Source organism: Erpetoichthys calabaricus, chromosome 17, assembly GCF_900747795.2.
Source record: "Erpetoichthys calabaricus chromosome 17, fErpCal1.3, whole genome shotgun sequence".
In the NCBI taxonomy this organism is placed as follows: Eukaryota; Metazoa; Chordata; class Cladistia; order Polypteriformes; family Polypteridae; genus Erpetoichthys; species Erpetoichthys calabaricus.
Window position 1 is genome coordinate 183,510 of NC_041410.2, and position 15,148 is coordinate 198,657.

At 43.0% G+C, this 15,148-nt stretch overlaps 1 protein-coding gene across 2 annotated transcripts; it reads left to right on the forward strand.

Annotated features, from left to right (window-relative positions):
• Positions 1-4,468: 4,468 nt before the first annotated feature.
• On the forward strand, positions 4,469-14,595 carry fbl (fibrillarin). 2 transcript variants are annotated; one of them, XM_051920383.1, is made up of 10 exons: positions 4,506-4,589; positions 5,527-5,568; positions 5,635-5,688; positions 7,372-7,488; positions 8,087-8,181; positions 8,587-8,757; positions 9,443-9,575; positions 11,911-12,023; positions 13,709-13,854; positions 14,303-14,595. In XM_051920383.1, exons 1-10 carry the CDS (start codon positions 4,580-4,582, stop codon positions 14,325-14,327), a joined length of 906 nt encoding a protein of 301 aa, XP_051776343.1. In that variant the 5' UTR covers positions 4,506-4,579; the 3' UTR covers positions 14,328-14,595. The 2 variants fall into 2 exon arrangements, with proteins under 2 accessions (XP_028678710.1, XP_051776343.1); XM_028822877.2 differs by having other exon boundaries at positions 4,469-4,589; positions 5,527-5,688.
• The last annotated feature ends 553 nt before the right edge of the window (positions 14,596-15,148 follow it).

Sequence of the window (15,148 nt, forward strand, 5' to 3'; positions counted from 1 at the left end):
ATCTATCTATCTATCTATCTATCTATCTATCTATCTATCTATCTATCTATCTATCTATCTATCGTGCCTTTCACATTATCTATCTATTATCTATCTATCTATCTATCTATCTATCTATCTATCTATTATATAGTGCCTTTCACATTATCTATCTATCTATCTATCTATCTATCTATCTATCTATCTATCTATCTATCTATCTATCTATCTATCTATCTATCCCTCTATCTATCTATCTATCTTTCTATCTATCTATCTATCTATATCTATCTATCTATCTATCTATCTATCTATCTATCTATCTATCTATCTAATCCTGCCAACTACACTATCTATCTATCTATCTATCTATCTATCTATTATATAGTGCCTTTTCACACTATCTATCTATCTATCTATCTATCTATCTATCTATCTATCTATCTATCTATCCTATCTATCTATCTATCTATCTATCTAATCCTGCCAACTACACTATCTATCTATCTATCTATCTATCTATCTATCTATCTATCTATCTATCTATCTATCTATCTATCTATCTATCTATCTGCTATATAGTGCCCTTCATATCTGTCTATCTGCTGAGGTCAAGTTGAAATAAGCACCGAGTCCTAAGAAATGGCGGGTCGCCCCATTTAATGCTTTTGTAAATGAAGGAACTAAACAGATGCATGATGGCGCAGAATAACAACGACAGATCCACCACGGCCATCCAGGATCTGCGGATGTCGCTCACTTGGGGGGTCCGGCTTGATGTCGCTTGACTTCCAAAATGAGACGCCTCCTCCCACGGACAGCAGGGCTTGATACGGTGTGGCCCAGAAGGGACGGGGTTAGTTGCCCTCATGAGGCGTCTTCTCCACCACGTCCATCAGTTATACTGTATAGTGCCTCTCACATCTAGGTAGTGATCTTGTATATAGCGCCTTTTCTATTCATGTATCCAGGCATGATGCTGAGAGGTCGTAGAGCAGCTTGAGGTGACCATCAGCTCAGTGGGCACTCCGTCCCGGGTGAAGGCCATGACAGGCATACCCATTGTGATCAGGACAAGCGCAACTGTGGGAGGCAGCAGACGTCAGGGGCGTTTTGGCTTTTGTGTCTCTTCAGTGTCATGTGGATGGAAGCCCAGCATGGGCATCACTACCAGGGTGGTATAGATGAATCCTGGCAACCTTAGCTAATGTTGGCAGCAAGGAAGAATAGGCCAGGAGTGCCAGCAGGTGACATCGGTGTGCCCAGTCCCTTCAAGGCTGCTGCTTTACAACACACATAGAGGATGAGGCCTGACTGTCCCGTCACATCCACATTTGTTGAGGGCCCTCCAGAGGACCAGCATCACAGGGGCTCAGCAGGGCTTCACCACGTCTGCCCACTTGGCAGCTGGCCCTGTGCCACTGAGAAGTCAGTCTGAACTGGGCAGCTCGTGTGTACAGGCATGTCGGGCTCTGCCATGTTGTCATTATAGATGTGTTAGGTAGACGTGACTATGATGCATGTGCCAATCACGCCATCACTCCCTGGCATCAGCAAAAAATGTCGATTTCAGTGGGTGAGCAGAGAGCCAACGATTTGGAAAAGGCACCATCTCTTGTGTAGTGTGACATCCTCGGTGACAAGTGGTGACAAGCAGGGGGTCTCGTGTGTCTCGTTCAGCTCACCCACATGGACTTAGTGATTTCTGGAATATTCTGCCGAGTTTTTTTCAGCCAGCAGAAGGAATGACGCAGTTTCACGATCACCCGCCTCAGGAAATCGATCTTTGTGGATAACAGAGATCTGCGGACAGGCACAGACTACAAAGTCCGTAAGTGTAACCCGGTTAAGGGTTCAAGTGGCCACAGAAACGCGTCTGTTAACTCGGTTTCTCTCACGGCGTTTTAGAAAGCAGTTCAGGGTGAATAACCGGGTTGGTGAGGAGCATGGAAATGCCTCCATCGTCCCGACTAGCAGACAGGCGAGATGTCACTGCAGACGGAGGTTTGTGTTCCAGAATGGCAGTGACTCCCCGTACAGTGTGAGCCCCAGACGGTGGACTTGCTAGGCCTGGTGGCGTATCTTGGATGTGGTCATGAAGCCCTCCAGGGTGGGCCAAGTTGAAGCTCAAGTTCCAGACTCCCACTTTGGCTTATTTTTCTTGTGTATTTCTAACTGCTTTTAAATTCTATCACCCATCTAACCATCCCGCCATTTTCTGCCACTTCTACGGGCCTGCAGGCTAATCAGGGAGACCCAGACGTCCCTCTTCATGGGCACCTCCAACTCCTCCTCTGAGGGACACCGAGGCGTTCCCAAGCCAGCCAAGTGAAATCCCCTCGCCAGCGTGCCCTGGGTGTGCCCAGAGGTCTCCTCCTGGCTGGACATGCCCAAAGTGCCTCCACCAGAAGCCCCTTCTGAGGTGGACGAGCAGTGGCGGCTTTACTCTCTGCTCCTTCTGAAACAGACCAAATGAATGAACCAAAAAGGAAAATACAAGGCGCAGTGGCACAGAGCAAAACGGGGCATCAAAGGCTATCCTAAGTAAAGCCAGTCCTGAACGCTGGCAGAATCCATCCATCCATCCTTTTTCCAACCCGCTGAATCTGAACACAGGGTCACGGGGGTCTGCTGGAGCCAATCCCAGCCAACACAGGGCACAAGGCAGGAACCAATCCCAGGCAGGGTGCCAACCTACCGCAGCGCTGGCAGAATCCCATGAGCAAAAACAAGACCTCACAATACTCAATCAAACCACACAAACGAAACTCCAACCAGCGACGCACGACTCCCCAGTCCTGAGCCTTCTCAGCTCACTTATATAGCCAGGAGTGGTGACATCAAGCGAGGCCCCAAAAGGAATGGCAGGACATTTAAAGGGACAGAAATGAACTGAAGAGTTTGAAATGAAAATGACAACAACAACACCAACGTCACCCTGCCAGTCGTACCAGGAAACCAGAAAGTTTAACCCTTGTGTGGTATTCGTATTTTAGTTACTCAGCTGGCAGAGTTTCTGTCCCAACTTGTGCAAAGTACAAAAACTGTCACCTGATGCTGTGACCTCGGAGTCCCTGTGTCAGGTCCAGGACAATCTGCATCCCGTGGTTTTTCCCAGGGGCTCCTCCAACCGTGTATACCTGCAAATTCCATGCATAAGATGGCGCAGCGTCACAGGCAGCCCAGATCTTGGCAGCTTTAGACGGCACGTACTGCCTGAAGGGGCAGCGGCCCGAAATGTTCTAAGCTGCTCGTCAGCAGTAACGCTGGGCCCAAAGACGTTCTCCCACTTGTCCCACACTGACCTGATTGCAGCCAGCTTGTCAAAGCAGATAATCCTGGGAATATTGTGAAAGTCTTTCAGAGACGTTGTCTCGGCCACTTTCTGCTTTCCTCCCCAGTGGATCTGAAGCCCAAAGTACGCAGGTCAGTTAGTTTGGTCCGCTTCCTTCCACCTCTCTCCAAACACAAGCCTCCCCTCCAAATGAGTGTCTGGAATGAAAAGTCCAAAAGAAGACATGATGTCATGTACACGTGTGAGTGCCATCCGCATTGGCCCTGCTGGCATCTTTATCACATTGGCAGCAGGGCACGGTGGGTTAGGGTTAGCGTGCCATTCGATTTCATCCATTTTTGACCTCCATATCTCTCCGCTTGTCTGAGCGTCGGCTCTGTGGTCTTCTTCAAACTCGCCACTGATCCTCGTATTCTGAAAATTCCTCATCGTCCAAAGTGAGCACTCCTCCATCCACGTTGTCTCCTCTCTCTTCTAAAATGATGTCTAAGGCCATCTGAGCCCAGGTTGTCTTTGCCATACTGGACTGTTTTTGGAAAGAAGCCACAAACGCAGAGCTATTTAATTGTTGTGTCCTTTCCAATCCCCAGAATGATCGGACAGATGAGATTAGGGATTATACGTGAATAGGAAAGTTACTGTTGGGTGGGCTAGGAGACGTTGATGGGGTGTTCATGGTGGTTGACGATGATGTCAATGAATGGCATGACTGGTAGGATGGGATTGGGTTTGGGGTACGTGGAAACAATGCTCCTGAAGTGCTTCTCTTATTGCTCCTGCGACCCAATACCACCAGTGAAAGTAAGTGTGTTGGGGGGCACAATATGCACTCAATGAAAGAATTGACTATTACCATGGTCTTAGAAAATGAGCCAAGGACATCGAATCTCAGGTTGAATTTTGATTTTAGGAAACATTGAAAATGGGTCCCACATATCCGACAGCCACACAAGGGTTAAAACCCAAGTGAAGTAAAAATGGACGAGTTTTTGCTAAGAATGGGTCTTATAACGAAAGAGATGACGTATTGATATAATTTTGAAATGGTGGGCACTGAATTGAAGATCGTGACTAAACAGAAGAGAAAGTAAAATGCGCTTTACGGAGCTCCTCCAGGACTGAAGACGGCGGCAGTCGCGCTCCGCAGGGCGCCTAGGCAGATCCTCCGGCCGCCAGGGGGCGACATGCTCGCTGTCGTGACGCGGCCGCCCAGCCACCCGCCCGCGCTGAAGCTCAACACATGCTGAGCGCCCGAGTCGTGCGGACTTCCGGTGCTGGAGAGACGACGCCGAGGAGCGCGGAGAGATGAGGCCAGGTGAGTCTCGCGGATTTGTTTTAGGCCGTTAGTGTTCTGTTGTAGGTATCGCACGGTTATGCGCCCCGTGTCCTGGATCAAGCATTCTACTCGAACACGTGGTCACGATTCATTCACTTTCAAATCCGCTTGCCGTGGCCACCGCTTACGGTTACACGTGGCCGCACTCGCGTGCCCCTAACACAGTCTGCTGGCTCCCCACCGGTGCCGTTTAGCCCAGTCGAATGGAGTCCGCGTGGACGCTCAAAGGGTGAAGAATGACATCGGGCTTGAATGTGCAGAGCTCCTCACGTGGCGCAGCAGCAGGAGGGCCTTTAAATATCGGACCACGGTGTGGCGCGGACCTCGTGCGGGATTCCAGCAAGAACCCGCTTCGCCCCGTGGTCGGTGTGTTGTGCCCGTTGAGTCGGGCCCGCTGGACCTGGAGCCGTGGTGAGCGGTGAGCTCCGGGCTTTGTCTCCTGCGCCCGCTGACGCCGCTATTTGTATTATAACCATGCAGCAAGCCGTGGAGTGTAAAGACGGCTTAAAGCGCCCAGACGTGTACTTCTCCTCACACAAAGTGCGACTGTGTCGGGAGAAGCGGTTCAGACACACGAGGCTACTGAAGAAAGGTGGACGTAGCAAAGAGATGCCATAGCGGAATCCATTAGAAATGTTTGCTACAACTCCTGTTATCTAGTAGCTAAATAAAAAGCCTAATGCAGAGCTGATCGTCACCCCAGTAAACCAAATATCTACGAAGAGCCCCCAGACCGAGCAGGTGATTTATTAACGAGTAGCCGATGGACCCTGCGCTTGTTTTCAATGACAACCAAATTCTGAGAGCGTCTCCGTGAATGTGAGCTGTGGCTGGTCAGTTGTGACGTATCGAACAGGAATATCATTGTTTTTGTATTTTTCAAATAATAAAGTTTGCACCCCTTTTCTTCTGCCAGGTTTTAGCCCTCGTGGTGGAAGAGGCGGCTTTGGAGACCGAGGTGGCAGAGGTCGTGGTGGCTTTGGAGACCGAGGTGGCAGAGGTCGTGGTGGCTTTGGAGACCGAGGTGGCAGAGGTCGTGGTGGCTTTGGAGACCGAGGAGGATTCAGAGGTGGCAGAGGTTGGTGTAGCTAACTGAAACGCAAATTTATGGGTTTGATTGTTTGCCTTTATTCTTAAACAGTATGAAGTTATAACATATTGGTAAGTTAACTTCTCTTCTCATTTGTGGATAAAACCATTCATGAAGCATCCCGCTTTTTATGCAGAAAATATGTTCTGTTCTTGATTACTTGTGTTGAATGAATTTAATGAAAGAAAACTCCAATCAAAACAGCTGGAGGAAATTTTGGGTTCTGCAGTGGACCAGTGCCCGGTCCAGAGAGAATTCCTTTCTTGTGCCCAATGCTGCCAGGAAAGGCAATGCCATTTTCTGTCATGGCAGCTGTTGGCACCTGCTCTGGACATCATCTACCACATGGCATCCTCGGTGACCTCTGACCAATTTTCATATTTTTGGTTACAAAATCACAAACACGTTTATCACACCAGTGGGTTCTGATGGTGGAGTCCTTTTGTATGTTGTCATGCTGGTGTGCTCTCATTTGCTTGAAGAGCTTAATGTGCTTTTTGTTTTCTCTGACGTAGCAGGCAATGGCCTCAGATTTGTGTTCTCGTATGCATCTTATTGATGGCCTTGGCCTAAAACTCACTGAAGAGTGCTACTCTGGCACAGTTCAGTTCACAGAAGACTGTGAGATTGGTGAAGGTGGGAGAAGCACACAAAGTAGCGATGATGAAGGGTCATCCTTTCTCGTGGTGCCCCGGTAGAATAAACGACTGAAATTAAATCAGTTTTGCTGTGCCTCTTGTTTGTTACATATCAGCTTTTTCCATTACCTATTTGTTAAACAGCTCAGTTATGGAACAAATGAGACCAGACTTAGGATCTTGTACACCATTGTAATATTGTATTATGGGTTTAAAATGGTCCTTATTGTGAAGTGTAGAGTCCAGGAAAATTCTTACTTGCACATGCTAATCAATCTGCAACACCTCGCCACTCTTCAGGCACCATGAATAGTGAACATAACAAGCAGCAGCAAAACTACATTTGAAATTCTAACCCTTCCCACAATTCTCTGCACTCTTAAAGCTACAGACTGTTAAAGTCGAGCACTAGGCATCTGATCCTACAGTGGTCTCCATGATTTTCTTTTCCTAGTGCACAATAACAAGACTATTAAGAATTAGCACAAGTAAAGTGTGTTAACACAGGATAATACAATTTAAAAAGAACAAGGACAAACGCACCACTTGTATGGGCACACGTATGTATATCTGTATACACGCAGGCTTGAAGCCTCTTAGGTGGGAGAATTCTTGTTTTGTTTTTTGAATTATGCAGACTGCTAAAGAACCTCAACTGACAAAACATCTTCGTGTTTTCTCTGTGGACTTAACTTAAAAGTGGAGAACTGGGAGGAAATAAAACCTCTGACCCAATACAAATGCATACTGTTGGTATTTTAAAATTGAGTGTAGTGACTGCATTTTCAAAGCAAAGACATTTTTAGGTGAATATTTTTACAGTCTTGATTCCTGCTAATAAATGCAGTAAGGTGGTGAATTTATGGGAATGGAATTTTCGATCAAACTTTACTTGTGACTGAGAGAAGAGAAGACCTCATCAAGCCAATCTGTTGCTTTCTAACATGGGTGGGCAGGTATTTTTAAACGGAGTAACTGTGAGCTGCCATCAACATGTGATGTCAGTGTAGAAATGTTGTTTTTTTTTAACCAGGTGGTGATGGTGGGTTTCGCGGTGGACGTGGCACTCCTCGAGGTGGAAGAGGTAGAGGAGGAAGAGGTGGCTTTAGAGGGGGAAATAAAGTAACAGTCGAGCCCCATAGACATGAAGGTGAGTTGTTTTTCCCTCTCTATAACCTTATAAATGGCGCAGGTCTAATGTTGAGTCCTCCTGATGGCCCTGCAAAGACAAGGGAGCCTGTCCTGACCGTGGATCTGTTCTGCTTTATATTCAGTGAGTTGGCTGTTTGGTCCTTCACTTGCTGTTGCTTGAAGTTGAACTGTACTTTACCTGTACCCTACATTATTATTATTATTAGCATTTAAATTGAGTGAGTAGTAGTTTGTGCTGCAGTATTAAATAGTGGCCATAATTTAAATTCAATAACACTGTCAATTCGACTCATCAAATTTATATCAAGGGGACTGTCATTTCTAAATTTCAGCACCTTTGAAAGCAAGTCTTCAGTTCTAAGAATAGCTTAGAGATGCTAACCAGCTTGTTTGTCCCACTGTTGTCCACGTATTCCAGATTAAGTAGATTCAGGATGTGCTTAATAACATGAAGTGGTAGTTACTGTTGCACCGAGACTATAACTCTGTTTTCTGAATAACAGATTTCTAAATGGAGTATTTCTTAAAATTAACTATTTACACGGACAACTTTAGTCTGTTATTTTTGTGACCATTTATTTTTCCTACCTTTGTAGGGGTGTTCATCTGTCGTGGAAAAGAGGATGCTTTAGTTACCAAAAACTTAGTGGTTGGTGAGTCCGTATATGGAGAGAAAAGAATAAACGTTGAGGTGAGTACTAAGACGCTCATCTTACATTGATGGTTTTGCAAAAGAACTCCTGCTGCAGTGCCATTTATGGCTAAAGGTGTACAGGGAGATGCTGTTAGTCGCCATCTCCACTCAGGTGGCAGCTCATGCCTTTTGGGTCTGGACATGTAAAACTCCCAATCCAGCACAACCAAAGGGAGCACCTAAGCAACTCAAACTCCTTGCTAAGCCATGGTATTCACCATATTTAAGTTTGTTTCATGTAGATGACATTAACTACTTTGCACTGAGAAAACCAGCAAAACACATTATTTTGCAGACAACTGTGCATGTGTCTTTTCTGTGTGTATGCCCGTGAAGCTGTGAGCTGACTTTATATTTTGTTGAATTTGTTCTGCTCATTACTTCTGCCCTCTTTGTCTCCAGGAAGGAGAAACAAAAATTGAATACAGAGCCTGGAATCCCTTCCGATCCAAACTGGCAGCTGCCATCCTTGGGGGAGTTGACCAGATCCACATTAAGCCTGGTGTGCGAGTGATGTACCTTGGAGCGGCTTCTGGGACTACAGTGTCTCACGTCTCTGATATTGTGGGGCCTGTAAGTATTACATGCTCAGGCTTTTAAAGGGTGTTTTACTATTCATGTTAAGAAATTGTCAGTGTTGTAGTATTGTGCTGATAGGTTTATAAAGTGTCCTTTTCACATTTGTGAGACTGGGTGGACAACCACTGGAGTCTGCTTAGTCTTTGAAGAGCAAACAGATGTTGTACCTCTTCCTAGAAGTGCAGAATTTTAGAATGATAGATACTTTATTAATCCCAAGGGGAAATTCACATACTCCAGCAGCAGCATACTGATAAAAAACAATATTAAAGAGTGATAAAAAATGCAGGGATAACAGACAGTAACTTTGTATAATGTTAATGTTTACCCCCCCTGGGTGGAATTGAAGAGTCGCATAGTGTAGTAGAGACGCTTTCTTTGTCGTCTCTCACTCTTGTAAAACTACATTTAAATTGCTTTGTTTAGGTGACTGGAGGTTAGCTGCAAAAAAACAAAAAAAAAAAACCACCAAACAACGGAAAGGAACGCTGGCTCAAATACCGTATTACCTTACGTAAAGGAGCTCTAAATTACTGTAAAGCCTAGAAAAGCAGGGGCTGAAAAGATCAGTCAGCAGCCGATCAATGGGAGCATCTCTAAATTGTAGGATACTTTCGTTACAAGTAAAGGGGTTTGTTGGATTAAACTTCCCGGTGTGTGATTATTTTTTGCCCTCTAGGAAGGTTTAGTGTATGCAGTGGAGTTCTCTCACAGGTCTGGCAGAGACCTCCTTAATGTAGCCAAGAAAAGAACCAACATCATCCCCATCATTGAAGACGCCAGACACCCACATAAGTACAGAATGCTTGTTGGTAAGTTCCCTTTGCTTTGAACAGAATTCGAAATGCATGAATGTCTTTGGGTAACTTGTTTTTTTTTTTTTTTTAATATCCGTTTTAAGTCTGAGTGGTTAAGGACACAATTGTTAGTTGCAGGGAAAGGATGGAGAGAGGTTGGATTACCACAGCCAGTGATCTTCTAAACAAATATGAGACGGCTTCTTTCTCAAGTCTCCGTGTATTTTTTTTTTTCTTTCTGTATAACCCAAAAGGTGGCGTCCAAATGCTACGCCTGGTCTGCATGCTAACAATATGTTACTGTATTACCTATGGATGGGCCATACAACAATTAGATTTACTAAAGACATTTTAAGACTATTTGAGCCAACTTTGTGATTAAATCTGTTTGCTCTTTTATATAAAAGCATCCTCGCGCAGCATCACACATGGAGTCCCCCCAGACTGATGTTTCTGTGATTATGTTTACTTCTTAAGTCACTTTAGGTAAAAGCATCAGCTAAGCAAATACTGTAAATGTACACGTAACAATGGAGCAGCACATGGACTTCGGATGATATTGTGGTGCAGGAGCACAGGGCGTACACACGCTTGGCTGGCTCTCTGGAGTAACTAGTCTTACTTATTCAGCCAGCCATTTATACAAGACGGGTGGATGAATGCAACTGATCAGGTGTGAGCAGCAGTTATATGCTGTGTGCACCATAATTAAAGTGTCATCTACAGTATCTGCACTTTGATGGCACCCTAAAAGTAGTCCAAATGCTGTGTCCCTTCACTTACCATCACTCTAATCCCAATATATAAAATACTGCTGTCACCTCAATGGAACTTTCTCTTAAGAAAACTGGCAAGACTGACTGGTAAGTGGATATATTTGTTGGACGACTATTCTAGAACATCTTGGACATTTTTTAGGATTCAGGATGAGAACAAAGTGGCTCCCCCTGTTATGTGCACTTGGTGAAGTTGGTACATTCCTGAAGTCACTTTTGCCATTTTAAGTACAATCTGTTGGGATTGTGCAAATCTTGACACGCATTCTTTGACCCTTACACTGAAATGGCTAACAAGCAGATGTTTTCCTTCCCTGCCCTATGGTGTCTTCCCTTTATTGCAGTGGAGAGACCAGAAAGCTTCATGATCGATCCCATGTAAATAGTGGTGGACTATAAGAATGTCTGCTATTACTGCCACAGTTTTATAAAGAGTCCTGTACAATCATCATGTCGTTCACTTGTAAGCATATTTAGCACTGTTTGTTTTGGCTAGAACATACTATGGGGTGGACACATGGAGTGTCTGAACAGCAGTAACATTAACAGAGCTCCATCTTTCTGTTCACATGCACAGGCTGATCAGATTATAAAGAGTGTAAATCAGACTTTCTTACTCAGTGGAATCTTTCCATTTTATACAATGTTTTTTTTTTTTTTTTTTTTGGGCAAAAGCTTTTTTCCACATTTTTGCCTTATTTTAACGGTTCTCATTAGCATCAAAACACTTGTAATTCTGTCCATACACTGTACTTTTAAAAGTTTGAGAGATATGAAATGAGCACAGAACCATTTTTTTTTTCCTTTAATGTCTAAATGATTACTGGTGCCTGTATTTTGATTTATTTTTTGGCACTGTCTTTAATCTTATCCTAGCATTTTGCAGATCCGTAATTTACCTTAAGTATATCTGATGTAGTGTTCGGTTATTTTACGGAGATTCCTAATAAAGGCTTTAAAATATATGATAAGTGTATGGATAGTCGATATGGGGAATGTTGTGACAGATGACGGTGGTGAGCAGAAAGTGAAGGCCGTTACTTCAGGCATAATGGGCAGCAGGCAATGTCTGATGTGGAGAAGACATTGGGTGAGCAATGAGGCCACAGCCAGCATCCTTCAAGTGTCGTATGGAATCGGCCAAAGCAATGTATTTAAAAAGACGCCATCCTCACATGATTGTTTGTTTGTTTGTTGCAGTTTTACAAACTGTTGATCTCTTCCATAATTTGAACCAGTGTCTCCAATGGAGTATTTTATAGGATTCTACTTTTACGTTGCGTTTTAGGTTATCATTAGTTCTGAATTTAGAATTTACTTGGTACATATGGTATGAGCAATTAGAATTCCAGCTGCATGTTTCTTCCAGCTGCCCACTTTTAACAGATGCCAAATAAATGGTTGAAAAGATCTCTGCACTTTAAAAAGTAGTTTCTGCTACGCTTTGTTTGTTTTTATTTAGGGTGCATCATTACAAGTGCCTGTAAAACTGGCCAAGTTATTGTATAATTCTGAATTGGATATGCCATTTTCTTTTGTATGCTAATTGGTCCTTCAAATTTCTCTCTCTGTAGGAATGGTCGATGTAATCTTCGCTGATGTGGCCCAGCCAGATCAAACTAGGATTGTTGCTATTAATGCACACAATTTCCTAAAGAACGGTGGGCATTTTGTAATTTCAATTAAGGTAAGAGGTTGGTTTAAATATCATCGTCTAAACACACATTTCTGCCTGTATGTAGTGAAAATAAATACAGTACTATCACAAGGTACCCTAGTAATCATCACCCCTTTTAATTTCTGATCACCTGCAAGAAGTGAATTTCAGGGTGGGACTACAAATACCATGCCTTTTTAAAAATCCTGTGTGATTTTGCTAAATAAAGCAAGAAAAGCCTTTCATTATTGCATCTTAGAGTTAGTTGAGAAACCAACTATACAGTTTTACCTTTTACTGTTGTGTATTTTATGCGCCCTGTGTTGGCTGGGATTGGCTCTAGCAGACCCCCTTGACCCTGTAGTTAGGATATAGCAGGTTGGATAATGGATGGGTGGATGTTGTGTATTTTAGCGAGTTGAAATGATGGCGAGATTAATTGCGCTTTGATAAAGTGCCATACACGGCCCTTTTAAGAAATGGCGGCTCACCTCTGACTGTTTTGGACATGGTTATGATTGTCCATCCATTTTCTGACCAGATTATCCAGTTCAGTGTCACTTGGAGACTTATGCCTATCCACAGGACAGGGTCCAACCATGGATAGGGTGCCTGCCTCGCACAGACCCTTACCTTCATTTACAATGTTAAGAAAAAGTGATGGTCTGTATGCTCATTCCAAAGTAAAATTACCAACACTTTTAGAACTGCCTCGAGTTTCTGTTGATATTGCAATTTCAGTATCAGACCTGGGAATCTCTCCTAAGAAATTTAATTGAAGTGTCAAAGACTGGCCACGCTAAACCGAGATAATTACACTTCTGAAGCATAGTGGCTAGTTAAGACCAACAGAAGCCTTTGTTAAGGACTGAATTAGTAGTAGATGCAGTTTTTCAGTAACTACTAAAGTGTCACTATAAAATATACCTAGTGTTTGAAAAATTGCATATTGCCCAGACATTTGTGTGTCAGTCAGTCATCTTGTCTGAAGTCCAAGGGAACTCTTTATAAGGTGGTGCAATAATTGAATAGACGGGCGGTCTGTGAGGGTATTGAGCGGCACTGTGATTCAAAGTGTGAGTAGTTTGTGACTTGTCTATTAAACTGTTACTCTCTGTAAGAATTACTAGCCAGCTAATACTTTCTCCATATGCTGATGTAAACCTACATTTGACAACAGCAAATGACACAAACCCCTGGTATGAGTTGGTGTGTGGCACTCACACATTCATATGGCAATGACGGAATGTGTTTATTTTTAGCAGGATTTATTTTTCACTTCCTGGAGATAAAATGCCTTTTTTTGGGCACCTGCTATGATCACCTGACTTATCATTTTAATAAACTCTTGGCAAAAATATCTCCAAGCCATTAACCCCCCCCCCATTTTACTTTTGCATGGGGTCATTCTCCCTCTGACACGACATTCAGCGCTGTGTATTGTTGTTTATCGCAGGACTGTTTCATTTCATACAGCGGGATGTTTTGTCGGATATTCTCATCTGATTGTGTTTTAGGGGTGTGTTTTTTTTTTTTTTTTTTTCTTGAAAATAATGTGTATCTTAAAACAATCATTAACAAACCTTCTGAAAGCATCTAACAGTGTAGCCAACTTTCAGCCTGTTTCATATTGAAAACCAAATTGTTAGATGTTTACCTGGATAGGGTAAGCTGAAGAATACGCAGAGTTACAGAACCTCTCTTTCACCACCAAGGCAAACTGCATCGACTCCACGGCTGCTCCTGAGGCAGTCTTTGCAGCTGAGGTCAAGAAGATGACGCAAGAAAATATGAAACCACAAGAACAGCTCACACTTGAACCTTATGAACGAGACCACGCAGTTGTTGTTGGCGTCTATCGGTAAGCACCTTGTTTTAATACTTTTATGGGCAGTATAGCAATGTTTGAGTTGTTTCAAAAAAGGTAAGTCAGCTGTTGAAGTTAGAGATCATTCTTTTGCTATTTGTACCTCGTTTCTAGGATTGTTTTTAAAGTTTATAAAGTTTTAAAATTATTACTGCCGAGTAAACAGCTTCTACCACAATGCACGTTGCCCTTGTCTTTTACTGGCATCAATGGCAATTAAAAGAAACTGGATTACCTACAGTTGGCTAAAAGCGAGAATTAGTCTTTGTGTGTGTTTAAGTGAACTGACATGGGGAGGGGAGCTGTGACAGGGCAAAGCTGCTTTAACGTTGGCTAATGTGATGTGTTACATGAGACCACCTGAACAGAACAAAAAAGCTGGTTTAGGTTGAGAATGTGCCACATGCCCACCTATGTGTTCTTTTGCTTTGTTTTATTGCAGGCCGCCACCCAAGCAAAAGAAGTGATTTTTCACTTTGGTGATACGTTGACTGAACTTGAAACTAAGGGATGGACTTAAAATAATGGAAGGTGAATTAAAACCCCAGTCATACAGCCAGTCCCACATAATTTTATTTTTATTGTTTTTGTTTATATATCTTTTTGGAGTTATGAATTTTTCAGTTCACTGGGTTGTTTTCTGTATGTAAACAGTTAATATTGTAAATGTTAATTCAAACATTTTGTACTATTTTTGTTTTTAATATTTGTTTATAAACTCTTTCAAACTTTAAATTTGATTCATTTTACCTTCTAGTAAACATTTAGTGCCATCTTACTGTAGAAAAATACAAGTTTAAGGTACTATATTTTAGGACATAACAGTGTCACTTAGTTTGTGTGTCCTAAATTTGAATATTTCATAGATTTGACTTTGTGCAGATGCATGTTATGAATGCAGTGGGGTCTCGGTGTCCATTGAAACTATCAGAACAACTTCTGGAAATCTTAAGCAATGCCAGGGCACAGAACTGCTGTTCTTGACCATCTCAAATAAAAGTCCAAGATGGTTCTGGTATTTATCACACCAGTATATTGTTGGCTTGATTTTATTTTTTTTAAACACATGAAAACTAATGCCTATAAACATATTTAAAAAAAACAAAACCAGAAAACTGGCATACTAAGGTAAGGAGAAAAATTCAAGCAAATCATAAATCCTCCTTTAGGCTCACACTGTCAGGACATTTTGTGTTACTTTGTTAGCTTTGATTAACTTCAGACATCAAGAATGAGGGCCACATTGTTGTGTCATGAATATCGAGAATCACTGAAACTGCAGTGAATT

What these genes read in the sequence shown, in the direction of transcription:
- fbl (XM_028822877.2), top strand. An exon ending in AGGATTCAGAGGTGGCAGAG is followed by an intron (nt 5,689 to 7,371) that starts GTTGGTGTAGCT and finishes TTTTTTAACCAG; the next exon opens with GTGGTGATGGTGGGTTTCGC. An exon ending in TAAGTACAGAATGCTTGTTG is followed by an intron (nt 9,576 to 11,910) that starts GTAAGTTCCCTT and finishes CTCTCTCTGTAG; the next exon opens with GAATGGTCGATGTAATCTTC.